Genomic DNA, 23,157 nt, shown 5'->3' with positions numbered 1-23,157 from the left:
ATGAGCTATCGCGTTGGTGTGTAGTGGTAGTGCCAGGTTCGGAGCTTATGCAGGAGAATGACGGCCCTTGTGTGTGTGTGTGTACTCAGTACTATGTATGTGGTGTGCTGCTCTGCTCGCTGTGTATTTTGGCCTGTGGTTGCCATGTCACCCCCACCTCGCAAAGTAAACAAAAAATTGGCCAACTCACAACGTCACATGGGTCCGTGGCCTAAGTGGCCGCTCCTGGCCCGACCCTGCTGCGCTAACCGAGCTCTGCCTAGCGCCATTCTTATAATTCATGCGATATCTGCCCGAGTCACATCTCCCAGCTTCCCATCACACTCAAAAGTTTCATTATATTGCTTCTTTCTCAGCCTGCAGCCTGGGAAACAACTTTGTTTTCTCTCGCCTACGGATACCAACATGGCTTATGATCCGACGGCACTTGGGCAGTCGGCAGAGCCCCTCGTACACGATGTCTCTGGCGAGATATGGCATCCCTTGTTCCAGCAGGAGTGCGCCTTTGGGCCCGAAATCTTTGAGGATGTCATGATGAATCTCATCAAGAACCCAAACATCAACTCGTCATGGCTATTCCGCGCTGATATCCTACACGATTCGGACCCGGGATGGACATGTCCCCCTCCTCCCGCATCTGAAGCCGCCTCGGAAGACGGCGCCGCCGCACAAGTTGTGCAGCAGCAGCAGCCTCTTCCCATTGCTTTTCAGGACTTCCACAACGACCGCGTCTTCGTACGCAGGCTGATCCCGCGCAACACCCGCCGGGACGATCCCCTAGACCAGACGTGCGTCTTCGCCTCCTGTACCCCAGATGCCGCAAAGGCCAGGTCCCTGGTCGTCTACCTCCCCCACACGTCCTCGCCCGACGCCCTCCCCTTCTACCACCCCAAGGTCCGGGGTGTCGCGCACCTCCACGAGTGGGACGCTGCGCGCGCCGTCGGCACCGTCTCCATCCACTACCTCTTCTTTGACGAGGCCGACTTCGCCGTCGAGAAGCTAGTCCGCACCGCTCGCATGCTGCTCTCCGTGCTGTACAAGCACGGCCAGGGACGGGTCGGCGGGTACACCAAGCGGGTGCATCATGACGTTGTGATTCCCCAGGCCAGGTTCCAGAACCGCTATATGGAGCTCAAGCTCAAGTACGCCAAGGATCTGGTGGAAACCTGGGCCGAGACGACGGACCCGTCGAAGCACGTCTTTGAGGATCTAGGCATTGCCGCTTTTCTGATCGAGCTCTGGGCAGAAATGTACAAGGACCAGCCATTCCCCGGATTCGTAGATATTGGCTGCGGCAACGGATTGTTAGTTCATCTGTTGATTAAAGAGGGATACTCTGGCTGGGGCTTCGATGCCAGAGCGAGGAAGTCATGGGCCAAGTACAATTCTGTCCAAGATGGCCGGGACTCGCTACAGGCCCTGGTCCTTCTCCCCGACATTGTCTCCAGGCCGTCTTACGCCGAGAGCGAGGAGGTACCTACCTTGGACCTGACAAAGATACATAACGGCACTTTCCCCAAAGACACCTTCATCGTGTCCAATCACGCAGATGAACTTACACCTTGGACGCCGATCCTCGCGACGCTGTCGGAGAGTCCCTTCATCATGATCCCCTGCTGCAGCCATGCCCTGGGCGGACAAAAATTCCGCCCGAAGCCGCCGCGCGATAAGACCAAGTCGCAGTCAACGTATGCTTCATTGGTCGACTGGGCGGCGCAGATCGCCGAGGACTGCGGATGGGTCGTGGAGACGGAGATGTTGCGTATCCCAAGCACGCGGAATACGGCCATGCTCGGGAGGAGGCGGACGCGGGACGTGGAGGAGGTGGATATCGACGGGGTCTTGGCCAAGTACGGCGGCACGGATGGGTACTTTGAGAGTGCGGCCAAGTTGACCAAGACTGAAAAGGGACACTAGGCAGAGCGATGTCAGATGTCTTGGTCCAGGAATCCGGGACAGACGCCTGGGTGCTATTCACATTCCAAATCACATGAAGAGATGGGGGGGGGGGGGGGGGGAGTCCAAAAGTTAAATCGAAGACAGGTCCTTACTGGCACTGATCGATGCAAAATCGATATCTAGATCATCTAGATTTATGCTACAACTCGGACGAACGCAAGCGTCTCACGGCGTAGTGTTAACTGCCCTATTGATGGATTCTCTTGCAACCCCTATGGAGCATACGATTTGATGATGTTGGTGATATAATGACACCTAGCTTAATCCTTCCAACAAGAGCAAACCCTCATGTTCCATTCAAATCGACCCGACCAGGTCCTGAATCCTCTTCCTCGCAGCCTCTCTCACCTCGGTAACCACCACACCAGCCGGCTTGATCTCATCAATAAGCCCAAGCCCAGCACCAGCCCACTTCCCAATCATCTTCTTCCCTTCCTCCTCACTCCACCCCGTCCGCAGCCTCTCCCGGCTCTCCTCCACCGTCGCCGTCTGGCCGCCAAGAGCGTGATACTCCCGATGAATATCCCCCACAATCGCCCTCCCATCATACCCATCCTTCCACAGCTTATTATCCACCAACCTATCATGAAACTCCGACTTCCACGTACTCACCCCACCATCCTTCGTCCTCACAATAACCTCCTTATGCAACTGCGCGCTCATCGCCTCGTCCGTCGCAACAAACCTCGTCCCCAACACAACCCCCTCAGCCCCCAGCGCCAGCGCCGCAGCCACCCCGCTGCCCTCCACGATCCCGCCCGCCGCGACGACAGCGACGTCCCGTTCGGGGAACTCGGCCGCCAGCATGGCCTTCACCTCGGGCACCAGCGCAACCACGCCGCAGCCCCGCGAGAACTGGTGTCCGCCGGCATCAACCCCCTGCGCGACGATGACGTCCGCGCCGTCGGCGGCCGCTTCCCGCGCCGCCGCGACGTTGCCGACTTGCACGAACACTTTGGTCCCCTTGCCGCGGAGCGCGGCGATGATGTCGCCGTGCGGCTTGGTCTCTGGGTGCGGCGCGAAAAGCCAGGCTGCTGCGACGCTGTGGCGGACGAGGATGGGGAGGACGTTGGCTGTGAAGTGGCCGGCTGTCTCGTGGGACGTGATGAAGCCTACGCCTAGCGGGAGTCCTCCCGCGCCGCTGCTGCTGCCGCTGTCGTCGGCGGCCGGGAGCGAGAGGAGGGTGCGGGCCTGGGTTAGCGCCTTGTCTAGGTCCGTCATCTGGGCCGAGGACTCTGAGAAGTCGAAGCCCGCGGCGATGAACCCTGAGAGCAAATGCAATTTGTCAGCTCGAGATCGTGATGCGAGACACTCAGACATTTTCGTCCCGACTGAGGGGTTGGAAGGGAGTGTGAGTCGTCCTTACCGAAACCACCAGCTTTGTGAACTTCAGTTGCCATGGCGGCGCCGGCTGATCCCAGCATCGGCGCGTTGATGATGACGGGCGCCTTGACGTGGGGGAACCACGATACCAGTCTCGAGATGGCCATGATTGGTGTTTCTTTTCTTTTTCCTCTCCTTTCGTCTACCTTTTATTTTTATTTTTTAAGGGGGTTGTTGTTGACTTTTTCGGGACTTTGTGAGACAGCACTATTGGAAACCTTCTGAATTGTGACGATCGAGCGGGGTCAGCTCGCTGTCTTATACGGAATCTTGGAAAAAGTGAATCGATGTGTATCGAGGAGTGAGATCTTGGTGCGTATGTGAGACACGAAAGGGTACTGGCTTACTTACTACGGCTGACAAAACAAGAGGGACGCATTGCCGGATCTTCGGAGGGTTCGTCGTCATCCCCTCCCTCTCAGCGGCTCCTCGGTTCTCCAATTGTGGGAACCGTGCGAATATCTCCGCGGAGGAAAGCGGGGCCGGACGGCCGTGGGAGGGTGTCGCCCGGGCCGCTAGTGATACATTCGGCCCGTGACTTGGCATGTGCACCGGGGGAGGTACATGGTTGATGATGAGGGTAGACCAATCAATGTCACTCGAATACGATATTTTACTCAACACTGTTCGCGGAATATTGTAGAGGGGCACTTGTCAAGTTCATGACTTAAAATTGTTGAGACCCAAATCTGCTTCAATCTATTTTCTGGACTCTTTGTACCTTGGCATCTGCCGTCCTGTTCTTGACTTTAATCGTCACTCACATCCTCAACAAATGCCATCCATCATATAAGGTACTCATTGAAGCTTACTATATATCAAGTAGGCGCATGCCTTCAAACACCTCGCAGCAATACCCGTAATTATCCCCCTTCCTATCTCTCCCTCTCCCTCTCCGAAGGAGCAGGACCAGGCGACCTATCAAACATGCTCACACTCGCGATACTCCGCGGCGTCATCATCGACGGCGTAGGCACAATCGAAGACGGCGGCGCCCCAGACACGGGCGAAGCCATCTCAGACCCGTACAACTCGTACCGCCCCTGCGTCGTCTCCTCCGCAGACACCGGCGTCTGCAACTCCCGCGGCCCCTCATGCTCCTCCTCCGGCACAGAAGTCACGCTGTGGCCGTAGCCGTAGCCGTACCCTCTCTTCCCGCCCGAGTCCCCAATCTCCACAGGCGCGACAACGTCGTTGGGCGAATGCGCCTGTAGCGGCACGCCCCGCCCTCGGCCAGGCGTACCCACCATCCCCGTTCCGGCTCCAGCCCCGGCTCCCGAACCATCGACCGCCGCGGACATCCCGGTCTCCTCTGTCTCGGTATACGGCCCCGCAACGGCATCCGGACCAAAGTAATCCTGCGTCGCGCCCCGACTGGGCCCGTTCGGTCGAGATCCCGAGGTAACGTCCGACAATGCCCGCACCCCGCGACTAGGCCTCTCGCTCCCGACGCCAAACACTCCTGCCCCTCCTCCTGCCCCTCTACTACGCCCACCGCTACGCTCAGACATCGTCGCCGTCCCCGTCACAGTCCCCCTCCCCCTCCGTCTCCTCACAAAACAAAACCACGCAAGCACCCCCGCGAGAGCACATCCCACAACAGCAACACCAACCCCAATCCCAGCCTTCGCCCCAGCCGACAATCCCCCTCCTGCTCCTCCGTCCGGGACGGTAGTATACCCCACATCCCCTGTAGCCGTCGGATTCCCCGCCGCGCACCCGGCCGTCCCGCCAACAACAGTACAATGCATAAGATTATCGCAGCACCCGTCCCGTCCATCATCGCACGCGTGCTGCGTGGTGGCAGCACACCTCGGATCAGCGGGCTTCAGCCCGCCGCCCGTAGCAGCAGACGACGACGTGGGCGCCGAGAGCGTGCTCACGCAGCCGCGATTGGAGACGCATGTTTGGCCGTAGGAGCAGCAGCCGCCGCCGAATTGGGATTCGCAGCGGAAGGCGGAGGGGGAGGGGCATGTGCGGCCGCAGCAGGCTGAGGATGTCGAGAGAGAGGTTGTGAGGAGGGCGGCGGCGGAGGCGGAGGACGCGCTTCTGGTCTGCGAGACGGTGGCGGTTACGGTGATGGTTGTTGGGCATTGGTACGCTGTCGCGGCGCAGTTTGAGTCGCAGTTGGAGCCGAGGGGGCAGCACCATGGTGTATTGTCGGGTTTTACGTAGCAGTAGTTCGTGTTTCCGCAGCAGGTCTCGGGGTGGCCTATATCGACGCCTGTGGGGGGTTTGTTTTCTCAGTCTGATGTCTTGGTGATGAGTGGTATCACTCTCCATTCCCTCGTCTTCTGAGATGCAAAAAGTCTTCGAGGACGTTGGAGTGGGTATACAAGGTCAAGAATGAACGCAGAAGAAGGATATCGATAACGTTTGAACAAGCGGGCTGTACTTACAGGAATGAAAGTTCGGGTTGCATATACCACCATCACGAACAGCGAGCCTCGGTGCGTCAATGAAGAAGCGTGGAACGAGACACGCGCCCTCGACGGCTGGCGACATGTCGACCGCGGCGTATCTCTGTCTAAAGGCCGCATTCGTGCCGGTGGCCGCGACGGCGGCAGTGGCGACCAGCGCGAGGATCGCGAGAACCTTCATCTTCTCCCCCGTCTTCTTTGCTACTATCCCACCCCTCGGGAACGGAAACTTTTGATCAAGACAAGTCCTTGGGGGTCGATCAATTCAATGGAACTGAAGAGCACATCGTCTCAATCGCACAAGGCTTTGTGGAGGATGAGATCTTTTCCACCGCCAGCCTGCGCAGTAGTGGGGGTGGTGGTGGTGAAAACCTCGGGAGATGTGTGTAACAGCGTAGGCAAACCGCGGCTGAAAGGGAAAAGACGAAGGGAAACGTAAAGGACACAGAACAATGAAATGTGAGCAAGCCAGCCAGCTCAAGGAGTAGAGCGGCAAACGTGAGGGTAATCAATGTAGGTAGGTAAGCTGGCGCGCGCAGAAAAGGCTGCTCATCCTGCTGCAGTATGCGCCTAAATGCAGGGTAAAGTAGCATACATCCATCATGGGAAACAGAGGAGCATGTAAGCATAAACCCCATTCCCTGGGAGGGTTGTGTCCAAAGTCCCTCAGGTCTGTTAATACTTCCCTTGTGCTCCCTATCTCTTCTGTCTTGCACTTGCGCGACTTCAGGATACCTCGGAAACATTGAAGAAGATATCTTTTCCCACATTTCGGCAACAGGCGCGAAACGAAACACTCGGTTTGCGCGCAAGTCTCGTACCCAAAGCTCAATCAGAAAAGCAGAAGCGGAGCATACTTACTGCTCACTTGCCCCTCTCGGCCGCCGCCGAAAAGGATTCATCAGCACTGCACTCCGCGATGAAATGATTGGTGGCCTGCTCTGAAATCCCCATCTTCGTTGGTTCGTTTCCCTTGCTGGGCCGCTGGGCTGCATAGCGGGAGACCACCACAACCACCACCCATGCCCGAGTCCCCCTCTTCCTCGTGACGACGCAGAACATACTTTTGACTTGGTGCCTCCTGAATCGGCGTCTACCCGTTTCCCTCGAGATCGGGGAGAAAGGCGACTCCAGCTTGGCTGCTTCTTGAGCGGGATACCCGGACGATATGGTCGTGCAAGGTCGAGATAGTAGGGGAGGGGGGGCTTTAGATGGAGCGTCACACTTGTGATTCCGATCCCAGGCTGTGTTGGTGTAACAGTGAATGTGTACTCCTGTTTGTAGTCAGTCGCCACGCGGATGGAAAATGCGATGTAAAGAAAACCACAGTGAGATAGTCCAACGGCACGACTCTAGCATCAAGGAGACTCAGCGTTTGCCGCTGTAGAGTGGTGGGTTAAGCCTCCTGAGACGGCCGAATACGTGCACAGCACTGAAATGCCATCCCTCAAGACAAAGGACGAAAACCGACTGTCGATTAAAGAGTGATCGCGCGATGATTAACAGCACATCTTGCCATCAGACGTCAAGAGCAAGTAATCAACTGGAATCTCTACCAGTGTAGAAGCAAAAAAGAAAATCGAGGATCCAAAGCGGAGCACCTCAGGCCCGGCCCGTCCGTCCCCCCTTCCCGACGACGGATGACCGGCCCCAAGCGCCAGGAGGAAAAAAAAATAGAAGCTCGCCGGGTGCGGGCGTAGGCCTCGACCACACAACGCCCACTAACGCTAGCGCCCGAACCCCCCCACAGCGAATAAGAGCACCTCACCCATCTGGGCAGAAACGGCAGAATCCCGAGGGGCGGCACAGGCGGTCAAGCCACAGAGGACTGAACCCCACCAAAACCAATCTACCATTTACCCCTCCAAGGTCCCCCCCCCCCCCCCCTCCGATCGAACTTTCTCATTTTTGAAGATATTCACAAACGACAAAAGCTCACTCCAAAAACGCTTCCATACACGGATCGCGATACACTCAAGCACAACTCTAAACGAGACCCCGCATCGAAACAAAACAAGAAGAAGAAGAAGAAGAAGCAAGAGGACAATACAAACACAGCAAAAGGGCGAAACCCAGGACCCTCACCCACCATCGCGACAATTCCACCACTCCCGCCAACTCACCACCAAAAACCACACACAATGACAACAACAACATCACAACCACCACCCTCGGGCCAATTCCCCCTCCCTCCCCTCCTCCTCCACCCCTCCTCCACCCAGCCAACCCTAATAACCCAAGGCGCAGAAGCCCGCCTCTACCAAACAACCCACCTAACCCCCACCCGCGCCGCAGCCCTCAAATACCGCCCTCCCAAACCCTACCGCCACCCGACCCTCGACGCCCGCCTAACCCGCTCCCGCATCCTCGCCGAAGCCCGCGTCCTCGCAAAATGCCGCCGCGAAGGCTGCTCCGTACCCGCGCTCTACGCCCTAGACGAGGTGGCGGGCTGGTTGATGCTGGAATGGATCCCCGGCGCGCCGGTGAGGGTGAGGATTAACGAGTGGCTTGGGGAACGGACTACGGTAAACACGATATCAGAAGAAAGAGGGGAAGGAACAGCAGCACCAGCAGCGCCTAAAAAGGACCCATCAGGCATCAAAAACCTAATGCGCAGAATGGGCACAGCAATAGGCCATATGCACAAAATCGGCATCGTCCACGGCGACCTCACAACATCAAACATGATGCTCCGGCCACCAAAGACCTCCACATCCACATCCACCACAGACCAATCCCAAACAAACGACCACGACGACCCCCTCGAAGGCCAAGTCTTCATCATCGACTTTGGCCTCGCAAGCCAAAGCACCTCGGACGAAGACCGCGCCGTCGACCTCTACGTCCTCGAGCGCGCCTTTGGCAGCACCCACCCGCGTGCCGAGGCCTACTTCCAGGACGTCCTTGACGCCTACCGCGACTCGTACAAACTGGCGCCCGTGACGCTCAAGAAGCTCGAGGACGTGAGGATGAGGGGTCGCAAGAGGAGCATGATTGGTTAGTCAGAGTCGGGGGAGCTGGGTACAGCTCGTGTTGTATGACGATGCTGCGTGGACGTGTTTAGAGACACTTTTGAAATCTACAGGCCGAAATATGGCGGACATATGCACCTACAGACCTCGCGGAGAGTAATTCAAAAGAAATGTGAGACACATGACGGCATGGAAAAGAAAGTCGAATCAAATTGATACCCATAGAGTGTTTTGGCGTGTTTGGCCGTTTCTACTTGATTCGCTGCGTCTTCATCTGTCTCTCCCCGTGTGTACTTATTCTGTACTTTGTTCAGTCCATCATGTGGTCCTGAGAGGTGCATTCTGTCAAGATGCCATCTATAATTACCCCAACAGTTTGATAAAACCCCATCCCCATAATAATAAAAACCCGACGCCAGGTATAAAGTAATAATGCCGTGTGATATAAAACGCCGTGTCATGCTATTATTAGTCGATTTCCATAACGACTTTCGAGACCCAGCTCATCGTGTGTGACCGTTTTGTCGAGACGCAATATCGGCCGTGACGCGCAAGCACTTGACCCCAATCTGCTCTATGCCTGTTTGACGAGACACTTTGTCTCAACCCACTTTGCAAATCGCACCGTCGGGATATCAAACAAGCGCCAAAAAACATCGGCGGCCCAAATAACCGCAGGAATACAGCCGAAAGATCCCAGAACGAATCCGGCATTGTACCACCAGCCCTCGAGACCGGTGATGGCGTACGCACGTCTCTCAATCATGTAACCAACGGTGTGCATGACTGGTCCGTGCATGAGGTAGAGGGCGTAGCTGATCTTGCCGAGATACTGGATGGGAGCAAGGTTGAAGAAGCTCTTCCATCTAGGCGAGTGGCCGACGCAGAGAACGAAAATGACAGCTCCGATAGATTGCCAGAATCGGTATCCTTCCTCCTCCCACCACTTGGGAATGAATGAGCAGAGCCAGACCCAACCAGGAGTGATTTCGTAGTTGATGTCCGGCTGGCACATCAAGTAAATGGCGAGAATGCTGAGCATTGCCCAGAGGAAGCCCTTGAGACGGCTTCCCTGGGGTGGAGCCGCGCCATTCGCGGGAAGGACCGAGGGCTGCTGCACAGGCGTGTTGTTGCCCATGATCTGATCGTACTCCGCAAGCATCATGCCAAAGTAGAACAGCAGCAGCTCCCAGCGGTTGTTGCGGTAGGTGAAGGCGATGATTCCCGAGAGGAAGAGGAGACGGAGTGCGGACCGTACGCGAGCCAAGCCGATGAGGGTGATGAACAGGTACATGGAACAGCGGAATTCCACCGGGATAGTCCACAAGTGTACATCATACGCTAGGAATGTTGTTAGTAAATCACACCACACAGATTCCCCACAAACCACTTACATATGCTTCCACCGAAACGCTCCCAGCCGAACACGTGAACAAAGCTGAACATGCTCCAGACCCAGTCGTAAAACTGCTCCGAAAAGGTGTCCAACGGCTTAGGGTGAGGCTCCATGACGTTCTTGTGAAAAGCCCGATCAATGGCAAAATCTCTGGTCCATTCGTAGACTCCGAATTGGAGCAAAAGCATGATGCAAAAGGTCGATATGGCAGTCGGCATATACAATCTGATGAATCGACGGAAAATCAAAGATGTCGTCGTCACGGAGAATTCCTCCATGTTCCCGGCCCTGGCGAGCTTGATCGGCTTCATGGAGAGAGCGTAACCGGAAATGACAAAGAACAGGCAGACTGCTGGCGGGCCTTGGTAGAAGAGTCGAAAGAAGGGCATCTTGAGAATGTGGTAGTTCTTTTCTGATGAACCCCAACCTTCGGCAATGATGAAGGCTTGGTAAAAGTAGTGACAGAAGAAGACGAAAAGCGCTGCCAAGCCTCGCATGCCGTCGAGATGTGATGTCGGGAAGAGCTTGTCTGTTCGGCCTCGTTCTCTCGTAAATCGGCTCTGGACGAAGCTAGGCAGTAGGAAGATGAGGCCGCGGATCACCGTGACCCTCCATGGTACGGCCCGCGCGTAGCCAACTACACCCCGGGCGACGGTCGACCATCGTGGTATCGCGAAACGGACTTCGAGGTCGGCCCTACCGCTCTCGCTTTCGACGTCGGATAACGTCTTCTCGTCCAGGAGTCCCATTCCCTCTTCGTGTGAAAGGGACACTTTTGAAGCAGCGTGTCCGTTCATTGTCCTGCAATGGAACCGGTGGGCGGATTTTGGTGTTGATTGGGGACGGGACTAGGTGGGTTGGGTATAAGGCTCTCGTGGCCAGGCGGCAGGTAGTAGTAGGTACAGTATCAAGCAAGCACGGCTTGGACAGGACAGGGCCAAATAGAATCAGGTGGGAGAAGAAGGGGAGGCGGAGGAGGGAATGAGGTGGTTTTGATCCGGAAGGCCCTTGTTATTCAGACGATCTGGATCTGCAGAGGGGAGGGGCGAAAGGAGAGTGAAGGTCGGCCAGGGCAGGTAAATGTAATTGGGACCAGACACTGAACAGACAGGGCCTGTGAGAAAGGATGTTTCCCGAGGAGGAGGTACCGCCGCTGGCTCAGGCTGGCTGGGAAGCGTGGGTGTTGCTGGGTGCTGCTGGATGCGGCTGGGCATGTGTCTTGTCTCGTCTCGTCAACGAGCCCGTGACCTTGACCTTGACCTTGTTGATGGGACCTGGGCTTAAGCAGGACTCTTTGAGGGGGGAGGGGGATCCAAGACCTGGGATACCTCCGCGACGTAGCAAAGGCGTGGGCCCTTGGGAAGAGGGAATGTGGAGAATGGGTATAGGAACAGCAGAGAAGAAAGAGATTGGTAACGGTGGAAAGACTGAGAGGAAACAGCCAAAACCGAAAAGAAAAGGGTCCGGCTGGGCTGAGATTCGGAACGACACCTCAGCGCATAAACGATTCGAGGTTCCCCCCGTCTGGCTATAAGAGGAGCAAGGACGGGTTGGTACTTCGTACCCGTAGGATGTGCCAATGTGGGGTTGATGCTAGGCGGCTGTGACCTCAGAAGTTGAGAAAGACGCGACTCTCGAGGTGAGCAGAGTTGGGAGAGAGCGTCAGTGGTGTGGGTTGATGGGGGCCTGTTTCAGGGTTGTGCAAGAGTGTGAAAAGGTTCAACTGTGGCAGCTATGACTGGTTTGGGAAGGGATGCACCATGGAAGAGACCAGGTGCAGAGTGCAGAGATGCAGGATGAGAAAGATGTGCCTGTGCTACGGTATCCGTAAATAGGTAGAAAGTAAGGTACAGCCAAAGCCTCGTTTTCTCTAGGTGTTCAGTTTTGTTTCTTGGTGCCTGTAACGGAAGGTTACGTTTATCTCGTGTTTTTGTGTCTGGTGTCTCTTGCCTCAGATGGCAAGAGAAAGAGAAGGGAAGGAAGGGGGAAGCAGCCAAGGAACTCTTTCCTTTCTTGTTGTTGAGTTTAAAGGGCCCAAAGAACCATCGAGGAAGGGACTAGGGAATGGGAAAGAAGGCACCTGCCCACTTTCAGTCTGTTCGTTCCTGTCTTGTCTTGTCTGACACGGGAAAGGCAAGAATGACGGGACTAACAAAGTGTAATTTTGGTTTGATGGATGGGAAGGGATGGGAAGGGAAGGGAAGGGAAGGGAAGGGAAGCTGAAAGGCAGCACCTCACTCAATACACTACCACGCACGGCGGGCACAAGAGAGAGAAAAAAAAAGGCAGAGAGGCTCGTGGGTTCGAACCAACGAAGGATGTGTGAGTGTGGTAGGTGAGCAGACTCGATGATGAGCACGGTCGCCGACGGTCCAATGAGCTAGATGCAAAAGAAGGGATGAAACGATGGAAGTAAGCCGGTCGAGACAAAAGTACGAATAATGACCGACGCAAGGCGATCGAGTACAGACTACAGAGTAGAGAGCAAAAGACCCAAAAGAGTACCTATGTGGCTTGGGTATCATGAGACGGAGAGGAAAATTGAGAAGGGGTAAAAGGCTCTCGGGGAGAAACAAAATAGCCTCTATCCCAAATCCAACCCAGATTCTTAATTCGATGAGGCTAGAAACGTAAAGGGTAGGTACAACGTTCTCTTTGCAACGAGTACCTAGGTTTGGGACACCATTTGGTAGCCTCGATAGCTTGGGTGCTGGGAAACCTGCAAGTAAAGTTATCGCTCCAAGAAACATCGGGTCCAGTCGCGGAGACTGGGGCACTTGGGGCGGGAGATAGAAACGGGGCCGCGCGGTTTCACACTTATATGAAATATCGAAGCACGTCCAAAGAAAGTGGGATGGACTCTATGAGAGATGGGCGGGCGGCCGGTTGTTGGGTCGCGCCAAAATAAGCAAGCACGGGCAAAGAAATAAAGGGGAAACAAAACGATAAACGATGAGCCCCGGGAATATCATATGAATGAAGCGAGACGAAGCGAGACAATGCTGGGAATGCAGCATCGGCAGATCTAATCTGTTTATTGGCTTTGTTACGTGCACCTAGCTCTCTACTAGGGATGCACGCACACAAAGACCTGTCAGACACTCTGAGTGAGAAAAATAACAAAAATAAAAATAACAAAACTTACGAAGAGAATCCAAGACACCACGACGCCAGTGACCAAACGAACAGCTCAGTGGATTGATTTTTGGAATGGGGCATAACATGACTGGATATTGCACACTCGTCCCAGTGTCTGAGATACGCAAGCCACGCAGGGTACGTAAAGGGCCTACGGAGACAATCAATCAATATTGGATCCAGTTCTCCTCTCAAAAAGTCTCAATGTCGTCGGCTCTTCTCCAATGGATTCAATCAATGATCCAATGGAATGTCTCCAGTCCCAGATTCCCCTTTTCATGGATGATTGGAGATATGGAGAGAAGTGGGCAGGCATGCAGAGTGGGCAGTGGGAGAGAGAGGGATCCTCTTTTCCTCCAAGAAATGGAGCCCCAGTCCGCCGCGGTGCGCCGCCCATCATCTCCCGCCCCCCCTCCCTCCCTCCCTCCCTCCCTCCCTCTTGGGTCTTCCGCCGGCGCATCACACCTTGGGGGTCCTTGACACCTTTCTGCAGAATATTCTCAATGGGGAGTGAGACCGTGAGAACGAATGACGGTTCAACGGCTCGTCTGGGCATGACGCCGAACCGACCGGACTGGAGGGGGGGAGAAGGCAAAGGAGAGGACGATGAGCATCGGCAAGGGTCTCAGGATCCATGGGGCCCTTGGGGTAAGAAAAGGGGAGTCCCAAAACCTCGAGGGCTCAAGGGGAAAGAAAAGATGCCAGTTGGAACGTTTAGAGGTTTCTCTCTGTTCCCGCCGAGGAATGCCATGGCCGCTCATCAAGCCAAAAGACGGCATCTCAGGACCGATATCAGGTCTCGGCGCATGACGTATCAGGAATCAGAAGCTTCCCGGTGCCACTTTTTTTCACAAAGAGCTGTCGTAAGCGGACTGGAGTACCTTCTGTAGATTCTGGCTGGGGGGGATATCGAGGAATGCCACATATTGGTCAAAGAGGGCGATTCGATGGGCTCCAGAGTTCCAAAGTGTCCCAGTTTTTCGGTACCTTGTATTGGGGATGGCACTCAAGGTTGAGATCGGCGTTTGGATCCACGCTACCGCGCTCGGGAAACCGGGGGGTGGCAAGGCTCGAGTGTTCGAGGCACTGCGACGGTCCAGGTGCGGCGTGCGGCGCGGACGGCTGGTTGGAAGCTGGAGTCAGGTTGCCAGGTACCGCATCTTCGCCAATTCGCCTAAGGTGGCAGTGTGGCACGGTCATGTAGGTACCCGTCTTCCAATGAATTTCCAGGTTCTCGACTCCCAACTTGAGCGGGTTGCGCGTAACAAGCCTACAAAACTCGAGCCAGGTCGACCTCCCACGCCTCGCCCCACATCCACGCCCAGTACTTCGAGCGGGCACGTACGGGCTAAAAGAAATCCAATTTCTCTATATTAAAGTTATTTCGCTTAATATGTTTTTTTTAATATATTAGTAAGGTTATATAATACTTACTCTAATTACTACTAAAATTTATATATAAGTAGCTTAAGTTAAATTTAAGCTATAAAATCAATTTATGTTATTAGATTTAATTATCTTTAGAGTTAAAGCTATTATAGCGGTTTTTATATTTTTTTTTTACCCGAAGCGTATATTTCTAGCCTGTGCGTAGAGGAAGTAATGGTAGTTAGCGGAAGTTACTCGAGCTGGTATACTCCTCGAGTAGAGGTGGGTGTTGCCGTTGATGTGGCTCGAGCTTTGTAGACCTTTTATGCGCAACCCTTGACAGGATGAGACTCGAGAGAGGCAGTGACGCGACCAGCGCGTGCAGTACTCCTTACGTCTTGCATATCCACAAAACTCCAGTGGGAATGCAGGTATTACTTCTTGGTCTTGGTCTTCTTCCTCCCCCCCGTCAGGGGTACATCTTGTTTCCCGGCAGTCAACCCCCTTGGCTTTGTTCCAGATTGGCAATCCGTCACGCAGAGTGCATGGCAGGCACCGCACCGCCCGCCCGTCCGTCCTGCCGCCACGCCGTGCTATTAGCCTGTCGTGCCTGCCATGTGCTGTTGGGGCTCTGGGAGTTACACCTCAACCGCCATCTGCGAATCTGCGCGTTCGTACGGATAGGTATCTCACAGAAGTATGAGATGTCGGGGACAGCTGCTCCATCTTCCATCTCCATCTCCGATCCATTCCAACCGTCAATCTCGGCTCATTTTCCATCCAGCCGTGCCAGTCACTAGTGAACACTCAGTCAGATCAGTTCTCTTCTCCGGGCTCAGTGGTTCATCTTCATCTAGGTAACGCCAGTCCCCTGCCCCCTATCAACTGTACCAGTGTATACAGCACAGCATCATGAGCATATCCGTAGGCGTAACAGCGAGCCGCCGCCATCCACCCATGGTTTCGCAACCGAGAAGGGAGACCCCTCAGGCTATGTTTTAGGATCCCGTCTCTCGCCTCCCCTTGGGCGCGCCCCAATTAAAATCAAGAACAGACCGACGATCAGCATCCGAAAGCCGACCCAAAGCCCGCTGTCCAAAGGGGGGGGCCAAGCGAACGGCCCTGGATCGACGTTGCTCTCGGCTGTGAGACACTTCGAGTTGAGCCTTGCTTGCCCTCCAGGTCCCGAATTCCAGTGGTTGAGTGGGTGAGTGGGTGAGTGGCTCCTGTGCCAGTACCAGTCCCGTCCCCCGGAACCAATTAGGTACTTCTGTGCGGCGGCGGCGCGCTTCCTGAACGGTGAACCACGTCCACGCTTAATTCCTATCCGTAGCCCGAATACCTCGCTGAGGCTCGCTCTCGTGAGTCTCATCTCGTCTCCCATGTAACGGACTACAGAGTAGCATTGCAGACACGGGACGCCGTATCTAAATTTGTACGCAGCACAGAAAAGAGAGTTAATCCGTGTTTCTTGAATCATGTCGATACTTGGTAATAATACATCTTTGTATGTCTTGTTGGGTTTATGAGTTTGGAATACAGAAGAACCACCCGCCTGACACAAACACGTCGAGTCTGTAATAGCCGCAGCCCGAACGTCGGCTCGTCGCATCCATCCCGTTGTACCCGCCGTCTCATTAGCTTTTTAGGTATCCTCTACGTGTGACACTGAACCGTGAAGGGAGTGTATCTTGTACAAATATGCGAAACCAACGCCTGCCGAAACCCGTTATATCCCAGCCTATACGACTGAATCCCATCATGCCGCTTTCTCCTACGTCATGATCTCAATAGCAAAATAGTCACATACGCCCAAAACACCTTGCCTTTATATCATCAAGCCATGACATCCATCATCTTTATTAGGTGGAGAGCCAGTCGAGGAACTCGGGAGTGAAGTAGCTGATGACAATGGTCGCACCAGCTCTCAGAATACCCTCAGTCGACTCGAAAGCCATCGCCTTCAAGTCGAAAACGCCAGACTTGGCCGCCGCGTGGATCATGGCGAACTCGCCACTGACCTGGTAGGCGGCGACAGGCATGTCCTTGCCGAGCTCCTTTGCATCGCTGATGATGTCGAGATACTGACTGGCGGGCTTGACCATGATGATGTCGGCGCCCTCGCCAATATCACGGACGATTGCGCGGCGTGCCAAGCCACGACCGCCCGGGGGCAGCTGGTAGCACTTGCGGTCTCCGAACGACGGGGCAGAGCCTGCCGCGTCACGGAACGGACCGTACAAGCAACCCGAGAACTTGGCCGAGTATGACATAAGCACCGTCTTGTGAGCAATGCCCTCCTCGATCAACTTCAGCTTGATGGCACGGATACGGCCGTCGTTCATATCTGAGGGAGCAACGCAGTGGGCTCCGGCCACCGCGTAGGCAATGGCAACGTCGGAAATGCGGTCAACGGACAGCTGGTTGTTCAAGCTACCGTCGTCTCGCAGGATACCGCAGTGGCCGTGGGAAGTGTACTCGCACAGGCAGACATCGGCGCAGATGAAGAGCTGGGGGAAACGCTGGCGGATGGCGCGAATGCTTCTGATAACGGGTCCCTCTGGGTCGTCGGCGGCGGTGCCAAGAGCGTCCTTGGTCCCCGGGCGCACGGGCACACCGAAGAGCATCACGGAGCGCAGACCCTTGCGCACAAGCACCTCCAGCCATGCCATTGTTTTGTTGATGCCTCGGCGGTATTGGCCGGGCAAAGAGGGGATCAGGATCTCCTCATCGTCTTGGTCGGAGACGAAAAGAGGGTAGATGAGCATAGACTGGAGAGAGTTCAGATCAGCAATGATTCACGGATGACTGTATTATGCCTCCGCTCGTAGAACTGACCTTGGTCAACTGTCTCTCGGCTTGCCACGAGCGGGCAAGGGGGTGAAAGTAGCCGCCGTGCAGCTGGCTGGAAATGTCGCCAGAGATGCTGACACTCGTCGCCGCTGTGCTGGCGTAGGACATGGCGCGGGAAACTTGCGACCGGCCATCGTCAATGGTAGAGACTGATTGAGCACCGCGGGGTCGGCGCGGAACGCCGGACTCCCTCATGGTGAGGTCCTGAACAAGGCTGGAGAAGGACATGATGTATTACGGCGTCGTCGGGTTAGATTGTAGTTTCGAGGGTTTGATTGAGGGGTTGAGTCGATGGCGGTGGCGAACGTTTATCGGAGTGCGAACAAGCAAAAGGGTTCGCGGTGGTCGCAATAGGAGATTCGTGGTGTTTATGGTAGTTCTTTTGCCCGACGGGAGTCGTCAGGAGTTCAATTCGACGAGAGGGATTAACGACGACGAGAACGGCGTTATCTGAAAAGGGATGGCTCGGAAGGTTTGGGGCTGGAGATGGGAGAAATACGAAGGGCTGAGGTGGCACAGAGAAGAGGTCAAAAAGGTTCGCTGCGCCAAAAGTTGACGGGATTTGAAACGGACCAGCTTTCCCTTCCCGCTTTGGCAGTGGTCGCTGGCATAACAAGGTGCTTGGGGGGGACTCGGCAGGAGACGGAGTTCAGCGTGGGGCCTTCCTGTCAAGCCGTTCTGGAAACGGACGAATAGAATTGCGCAATGGAACTGCTGACAGACCAATCACGGTCCAATCTTTTCCAATTGGCCCTCTCCGGTGGCGGCGTCTCCGCTCCAAACGGGACCCTCTTGTCGCATTTTCCGATGTCCGCGTGCTTTCCAACGGCGAAACCGAGCATCTTGTGCCCGTAAGCCGGTCAGCAACTTTCTCTTGCATCCATGCGTGCGGCGTGCCATGGCGAACGCTGACTAAGATGATCGAGATGGTCAGAAACCTCGGCTGCGAATGATTTGCCTTCCATATTTGTTTGCTTGAAGCGGCCCTGTTCTGACATTCCGAACCGCTGTCTCCTTTCCGAGACACGCTCTGTTAGAAAATTCCCTCCCCTGGCCCGCTGCCCATGTAACGGCGAAAGACGAAGGGCTGGGCACAAACTTCTCCTGGAGGGATCCAGATCCCAACACCGAGATGCTCCGAGTATCTCCGCAGGTGGCCACGGCTGGCTCCACGCCCGTTTCTTCCCCGGTGCCTCCTCTCCTAGACTTCCGTCTCGTTGTGCGCCCACCCATAACGTTCACCGGTCAGACCGGCTTCCCGCAAGCCCCGTCGCCGGCCACGGTGCACTCCGGTGATGTTCGGAGGAGACCGGATGCGCTGCACTTCTTTGGGCGTTTTCTTCGCCTGTTCATCACATTTGGCTTCAATACCTGATTTTATCATAAGGTCAACGAGCATCTAAACTTCCTTCTCCAATCTACATGGGTTAATGGCATATGCCAATCTGGCTTACACGTCTTTGCTTCCCCCTTTTTGCCAGGCAATATCAAACCAACGCTCTCGGAGTCGAGACTGGATGTTCCTTATCTTTCGGCTAGAACGTGTACAGTTTTCTTTGAATCACATACACGTCCAGCGAAGTGCTACACCGTCTGACCAAGCCATGCTACGCCCCATCGCCGTATGGTATAGCATGATCCCACTGCGATGCTCTTCCTCGTGCGAAGCGCCATCTCCGGGGTGCCAGACAGAGTTGCCGATGCCCTGATGTTTTCGTGCTTTCGGGCCGAGAACTGTAGAAGATGACTCTGCGCGATCCCGGTTTCCTGCTTTTCTTCAGCGCAACAGCCAGCCACGGCGTTCTCATGTCTTGAGGTAAATCTCCGCCTCAGCCACGATCCGTGATATTTCCCAGCATGGAACACAATCGAGATCCCCAAGAGGTTTCTTTGAGATTGCTTCGAGGCCATTCGAGTATTGGTGCTGGTTCTCTGAGAGGCATGTTGTAACTCCATTTCGAACAAAGACTTTGTTGAAGGCCTCACCCCCCAACCCAAGACTGAAAGTCGACAACTCCGGATGGTGCAAATCAGGGGCACTCAGGTTCACTTTCAGACAAAGCCACCGAGCCTATCCTCCGTGAGCTCTTTCAACCTGCGGCTTGGACTCGCCCTCCAAGCCGCAGACTTGAGTTATCGTCCCCTGAGGTTTCCAGTGCAAGTCAGAGGTCCCCCGGGGCCACGCCCGAGTCTCCGCTCTTAGGTACCTCCCGTGGAACAACCAAACGCCGAACGAAACATAGGGCTTATCTCGGAGGCTCGAAACAGGAAGCCACGACGGTGGGCTTGGTGTTGAGAGGAGGAACGTCCGAACCTTCCCACGGAAAAACCAGTTCAGTTGGAAGGGCGGTCTCGGTTCGCTCGCTTCTTTTTTTCTTTTCCACACCTCATCGTGTCCCCCACGTTCGCTCCCCACGATCCCCCCAAATTCTTCAGAAGAAATCGCAACTATCAACTCGGTCGCCTGTTGCTGGCTTTGGCAACAGTAGATTTCAGATTCGTCTGCTTGGGTTCGTCAGCATCAAGTACTCGGGAAGATATATTCCAGGTTGGCTAACCACTCACTGTGAAGCCTCGCAGCATCACGAACCTCGCCAACATTCGCTTCCTCGTTTTGTCGTTGACTTTCCTCTTCCCCTGGGACGCTTGTCGTCCTGTCCACTCCTTCGCCCGGTCCCAAAATACCTCATGTACGATGAAAAAAAAGTCCATGAGCACCCTCGCCAATCTGGCGCCGCGTCGTCGTGGTAAGGGCAGAAAGAAGGAAGAGAAAAAAGAGACTCAAGGTAAATGACAGTTCGATTGTCTCGTCCGGTACCAGCTGAAAATTGGAATAGCTCCAGTCACTCCTTCGCTGCCTGCGAATCGAAGCGGACCCGCCCACCCATTCAGCTACCCTAATCCAGGCGGCAACACTGATCCAAATAACGACCCCTTGGCTAACGACTTGCTGGAGACCACCATCTACCATCATCCAAACGGTTTGCGCAGTCACCCGTCCGTTCTCCTCTGTGGAACTGAGCCGATGGCTATCGCACCAATGGTATCTCCTGATGTGCAATCCGAAGCGCCTTCGACATACCGAATCGTCAATCTTCCATCGGAGGATTTCTCCGCTCATTGCCAATCTGACACCCAGGTTGTGGGAACTGAAGAGGTTGCTCCGGCTATCCCTGCAAAGTCCTCACGACGCCAATGTGGTAAGCCGGAGAAGAACGTCGATAGCTTCGTCGACACCGAGAATCGCCCTGCAATTCTCAAGTTCCCGCACTCCAAGACAACGATGCTCGACCCTGGCAATAGACATCCTCTGGTTCTGCCTTCCTCTACAACGGTTCCACTCACATACGGTGGATATTCTGAAGAGGATTATGCTGAACAGGTTGCTGTCTCCCGGGCTATTGTCGCCCAGGCTCTTGCCGCGCGGGCTGCTGTCGAAGAGGATGTGGTCGCCCATATGCTTGGTCCAGAGAATGATCCTATATCAGCCTTGATCAACCCCAACTTGGTCGATGAAAAGACCAATGCAATGCTGGCTCACACCAAAGCCCTGAAGCCCCCCGGCTCAGAGAAACCCACGCTTCCTTCATCAAAGACTTCTTTGTTTCTTCAGAACAAGGTCGTCTCCAAGGTTCGCCACGTATTCGAATCCATCTTGCCTAAGCCTGCAACACCGGAATCAAAGATCAGGGGCAAGATCTCAGCGCCTATTGGGTTGACCGCCTGCGATCTGCCTAACCCTGCAGCGCACTATCACCTCGAGGAGGTCGAAGTCGAAGTCGAAGAGGCGTCTATCGTCAGCTCCATCGAGCTTCGTCTCAACGAGGGCAACAACCTGCACAACCACAAGGTCCAAAGCATCGTTGGCGATCGCATCGTTCGCAAGGCGGTGACTGACGACGATAGTTCGCTTTGCAGTAGCGATTCACCAGAAGATCCCTTCTCCGGGGAGTTTGAAGTCGCAAATCGTCCGCCCACTCCTTTTGAGCATCGCCTCAAGAGTAGCCTCGACTCTACTGGTGTCCCTCCGGTTCCGTCTTTGAATCCTTTTGACACTGAGAAGGACTTCGATGCCGACCTCGAGGGAATGTTGTCCGAGAAGCCTGTCTGCGCTTCGACCCCGCGTCGACCCGACCGGAAGGCAGCTCCTGCCGAAAGCCCTTCCAAGCGGTATGCAAAGGCTGACGACCGTCACCTCGCGTCCATCAACGACACAGAGGGAGGCCCTAGTGCTCCCGGCCCTACTCCGAGAAAGTTGAAGCTATCGGGCGGCTGGAGACTCTTCCGCGATCAGCCTGAGCCCAACACCAAGAAACACCCGTCGCCCAGCAAGGAGGATCTCGAAGACTACCAAGATCAACTTCGTGGAATGGTCATCGAGGAGATGGAGAAGAAGCCCGAGCAGCGGGAAGAATTGAGAACCAAGTGGGAAGGCGTCCTCGCACCGGCTGCCCTGGGCACCAAAGATGTGAACGCCGCGCTGATGTCGAGCGAGGCCAAGCAGCCTGTCGCAAAGCCTACTGTCATTATCGGCGAGGCCAGCACAGTCTCTCTGCGTCGATACAATCGCGAAGAGTTCACCCGCATCACGACGACTACTTCCCGAATTCCTCGGCCTTCTCCTCGGTACACTACATACAATCGACCCTCGAACTTCGATGCGCTGGATATTGACGAGTTGCAGTAGGATGTGACCGTATATGCTCCGAGACGTCGTCGTCGTCGTTGCTAGAGCTCGTCGCGGAATTTTGATGAGTCCGAAAACATTGGATCGTCTTTGGCGGCACCATTGGGTGTCTGGGCCATTCCATCGGTTCTTTGTGTGCGGTGGTTCTGGGAAGTTCGCCTGAGGACCACCAAACGAAAAGATCTGAAATCGCTGCTGCCTCCTACAAGCTTCCACAGCTGGCTTCAACAATTTGGAGAAAGCCTGCCTACATTCTTTTCTGGAATTTGGCAAACCTGTTGAGTATTTCCGCGGCCAAACATTGAGATGGTACCAACAAGTCACCTACATTCGTTGATTGGCCTGACCCAAATTTGTGTAAGTTGTTGCTGTCTCCTGAACGAATCATTAGCTAATATTGTGCAGAAGAATACATCCAATTTCGACTTGGACTGCTTTTCGGATCCGGCTGCACTTTTTTTTCCTTTTTCATGAGACTCGAACAAATCAACAGGTCTCCAGTACTCCCGAGCACGATTGAGCAACCTTAATACAAGTCCTACTGCCTTCCTTACTAGGCCTAGGCAACCGGTTGCTGTGCGAATCGGAGTAACAACAATTCGTGGACCACTTTTTCTACGACAGGACAACAGGACAACAGAATATTTCTTCTCTTTCAGACTGCCACTTTGCGACCCTACCCAACCATGAGAGAATCAGGGTAGACTGAACATCAGCAAACCTTGGCAAGATTCTCCCATATGCCGAATGACATACAAACGCCACCATGGAGGACGGATGTCACAGTGGAAGGATGGTAACTGGTGTAATTAGAGGTTAAGGGGGGCAAGCCCAGATAGGTAGTCACAATTCAAAGTTTTCAAAGTAAACAAGTATCATGCCGCAGTCCTCACAGTCCCGAGTCAAAAGAAAGTGTGTTTGCTTTACTTTGTTTATTTCATATCGTAACACAGACATGGTATCTCTAAACCAAATCGCTCT

General features: G+C 54.7%; 10 protein-coding genes across 10 annotated transcripts; 3 read left to right on the top strand and 7 right to left on the bottom strand.

The window, feature by feature from the left end:
- The first annotated feature begins 356 nt into the window (after positions 1 to 356).
- On the top strand, positions 357 to 2,006 carry BDP81DRAFT_416265 (uncharacterized protein). Its single transcript, XM_060589518.1, has one exon. The coding sequence runs from the start codon at positions 406 to 408 to the stop codon at positions 1,915 to 1,917; it is 1,512 nt and encodes a 503-aa protein (XP_060450720.1). The 5' UTR covers positions 357 to 405; the 3' UTR covers positions 1,918 to 2,006.
- A 9-nt stretch (positions 2,007 to 2,015) lies between these two features.
- BDP81DRAFT_416264 (2-nitropropane dioxygenase) lies at positions 2,016 to 3,638 on the bottom strand. Its single transcript, XM_060589517.1, has 2 exons — positions 3,326 to 3,638; positions 2,016 to 3,224 (listed from the first exon to the last, which is right to left on the bottom strand). Exons 1-2 carry the CDS (start codon positions 3,447 to 3,449, stop codon positions 2,257 to 2,259), a joined length of 1,092 nt encoding a protein of 363 aa, XP_060450719.1. The 5' UTR covers positions 3,450 to 3,638; the 3' UTR covers positions 2,016 to 2,256.
- A 579-nt stretch (positions 3,639 to 4,217) lies between these two features.
- Positions 4,218 to 5,943, bottom strand: BDP81DRAFT_445437 (uncharacterized protein; the record flags this gene model as incomplete). Its single annotated transcript, XM_060591951.1, has 2 exons — positions 4,218 to 5,566; positions 5,742 to 5,943. 2 exons carry the CDS (start codon positions 5,941 to 5,943, stop codon positions 4,218 to 4,220), a joined length of 1,551 nt encoding a protein of 516 aa, XP_060450718.1.
- BDP81DRAFT_86849 (uncharacterized protein) lies at positions 5,825 to 6,501 on the bottom strand. The gene has a single exon (XM_060596412.1). The coding sequence runs from the start codon at positions 6,398 to 6,400 to the stop codon at positions 6,023 to 6,025; it is 378 nt and encodes a 125-aa protein (XP_060450717.1). The 5' UTR covers positions 6,401 to 6,501; the 3' UTR covers positions 5,825 to 6,022.
- A 1,402-nt stretch (positions 6,502 to 7,903) lies between these two features.
- Positions 7,904 to 8,764, top strand: BDP81DRAFT_308292 (kinase-like domain-containing protein; the record flags this gene model as incomplete). The annotated part of the gene is made up of 2 exons (XM_060583443.1): positions 7,904 to 8,287; positions 8,348 to 8,764. 2 exons carry the CDS (start codon positions 7,904 to 7,906, stop codon positions 8,762 to 8,764), a joined length of 801 nt encoding a protein of 266 aa, XP_060450716.1.
- Positions 8,765 to 9,036: 272 nt separating this feature from the next.
- Positions 9,037 to 11,091, bottom strand: BDP81DRAFT_86842 (acyltransferase). The gene is made up of 2 exons (XM_060596411.1): positions 10,129 to 11,091; positions 9,037 to 10,075 (listed from the first exon to the last, which is right to left on the bottom strand). Exons 1-2 carry the CDS (start codon positions 10,925 to 10,927, stop codon positions 9,309 to 9,311), a joined length of 1,566 nt encoding a protein of 521 aa, XP_060450715.1. The 5' UTR covers positions 10,928 to 11,091; the 3' UTR covers positions 9,037 to 9,308.
- Positions 11,092 to 12,322: 1,231 nt separating this feature from the next.
- Positions 12,323 to 12,980, bottom strand: BDP81DRAFT_416261 (uncharacterized protein). Its single transcript, XM_060589516.1, has one exon. It carries the CDS (start codon positions 12,878 to 12,880, stop codon positions 12,377 to 12,379), a length of 504 nt encoding a protein of 167 aa, XP_060450714.1. The 5' UTR covers positions 12,881 to 12,980; the 3' UTR covers positions 12,323 to 12,376.
- A 3,281-nt stretch (positions 12,981 to 16,261) lies between these two features.
- On the bottom strand, positions 16,262 to 18,093 carry BDP81DRAFT_402687 (delta-aminolevulinic acid dehydratase). Its single transcript, XM_060588856.1, has 2 exons — positions 17,475 to 18,093; positions 16,262 to 17,407 (listed from the first exon to the last, which is right to left on the bottom strand). Exons 1-2 carry the CDS (start codon positions 17,715 to 17,717, stop codon positions 16,499 to 16,501), a joined length of 1,152 nt encoding a protein of 383 aa, XP_060450713.1. The 5' UTR covers positions 17,718 to 18,093; the 3' UTR covers positions 16,262 to 16,498.
- Positions 18,094 to 19,428: 1,335 nt separating this feature from the next.
- Positions 19,429 to 20,275, bottom strand: BDP81DRAFT_86798 (uncharacterized protein). Its single transcript, XM_060596410.1, has 2 exons — positions 20,048 to 20,275; positions 19,429 to 19,991 (listed from the first exon to the last, which is right to left on the bottom strand). The coding sequence occupies exons 1-2, from the start codon at positions 20,199 to 20,201 to the stop codon at positions 19,561 to 19,563; spliced, it is 585 nt and encodes a 194-aa protein (XP_060450712.1). The 5' UTR covers positions 20,202 to 20,275; the 3' UTR covers positions 19,429 to 19,560.
- Positions 20,200 to 22,176, top strand: BDP81DRAFT_445433 (uncharacterized protein; the record flags this gene model as incomplete). Its single annotated transcript, XM_060591950.1, has 2 exons — positions 20,200 to 20,275; positions 20,327 to 22,176. The coding sequence occupies 2 exons, from the start codon at positions 20,200 to 20,202 to the stop codon at positions 22,174 to 22,176; spliced, it is 1,926 nt and encodes a 641-aa protein (XP_060450711.1).
- Between the last annotated feature and the right edge of the window lie 981 nt (positions 22,177 to 23,157).

Source organism: Colletotrichum phormii (genome assembly GCF_030913505.1).
Source record: "Colletotrichum phormii strain CBS 102054 chromosome Unknown BDP81scaffold_2, whole genome shotgun sequence".
Lineage (NCBI taxonomy): Eukaryota > Fungi > Ascomycota > Sordariomycetes > Glomerellales > Glomerellaceae > Colletotrichum > Colletotrichum phormii.
This window is presented reverse-complemented; position numbering and strand designations above follow the sequence as displayed.

Bases quoted from the DNA above. Each gene is read 5' to 3' on its own strand.
- BDP81DRAFT_416265 (XM_060589518.1), top strand. From the start codon at position 406: ATGGCTTATGATCCGACGGCACTTGGGCAGTCGGCAGAGCCCCTCGTA.
- BDP81DRAFT_416264 (XM_060589517.1), bottom strand. From the start codon at position 3,449: ATGGCCATCTCGAGACTGGTATCGTGGTTCCCCCACGTCAAGGCGCCC. The intron at 3,225-3,325 runs GTAAGGACGACT...ATTTGCTCTCAG, and splicing joins TCACAAAGCTGGTGGTTTCG to GGTTCATCGCCGCGGGCTTC.
- BDP81DRAFT_86849 (XM_060596412.1), bottom strand. From the start codon at position 6,400: ATGGGGTTTATGCTTACATGCTCCTCTGTTTCCCATGATGGATGTATG.
- BDP81DRAFT_86842 (XM_060596411.1), bottom strand. From the start codon at position 10,927: ATGAACGGACACGCTGCTTCAAAAGTGTCCCTTTCACACGAAGAGGGA. The intron at 10,076-10,128 runs GTAAGTGGTTTG...CAACATTCCTAG, and splicing joins GCGTTTCGGTGGAAGCATAT to CGTATGATGTACACTTGTGG.
- BDP81DRAFT_416261 (XM_060589516.1), bottom strand. From the start codon at position 12,880: ATGTTTCTTGGAGCGATAACTTTACTTGCAGGTTTCCCAGCACCCAAG.
- BDP81DRAFT_402687 (XM_060588856.1), bottom strand. From the start codon at position 17,717: ATGTCCTTCTCCAGCCTTGTTCAGGACCTCACCATGAGGGAGTCCGGC. The intron at 17,408-17,474 runs GTCAGTTCTACG...AACTCTCTCCAG, and splicing joins CCGAGAGACAGTTGACCAAG to TCTATGCTCATCTACCCTCT.
- BDP81DRAFT_86798 (XM_060596410.1), bottom strand. From the start codon at position 20,201: ATGGACTTTTTTTTCATCGTACATGAGGTATTTTGGGACCGGGCGAAG. The intron at 19,992-20,047 runs GTTAGCCAACCT...GAACCCAAGCAG, and splicing joins GCGAGGCTTCACAGTGAGTG to ACGAATCTGAAATCTACTGT.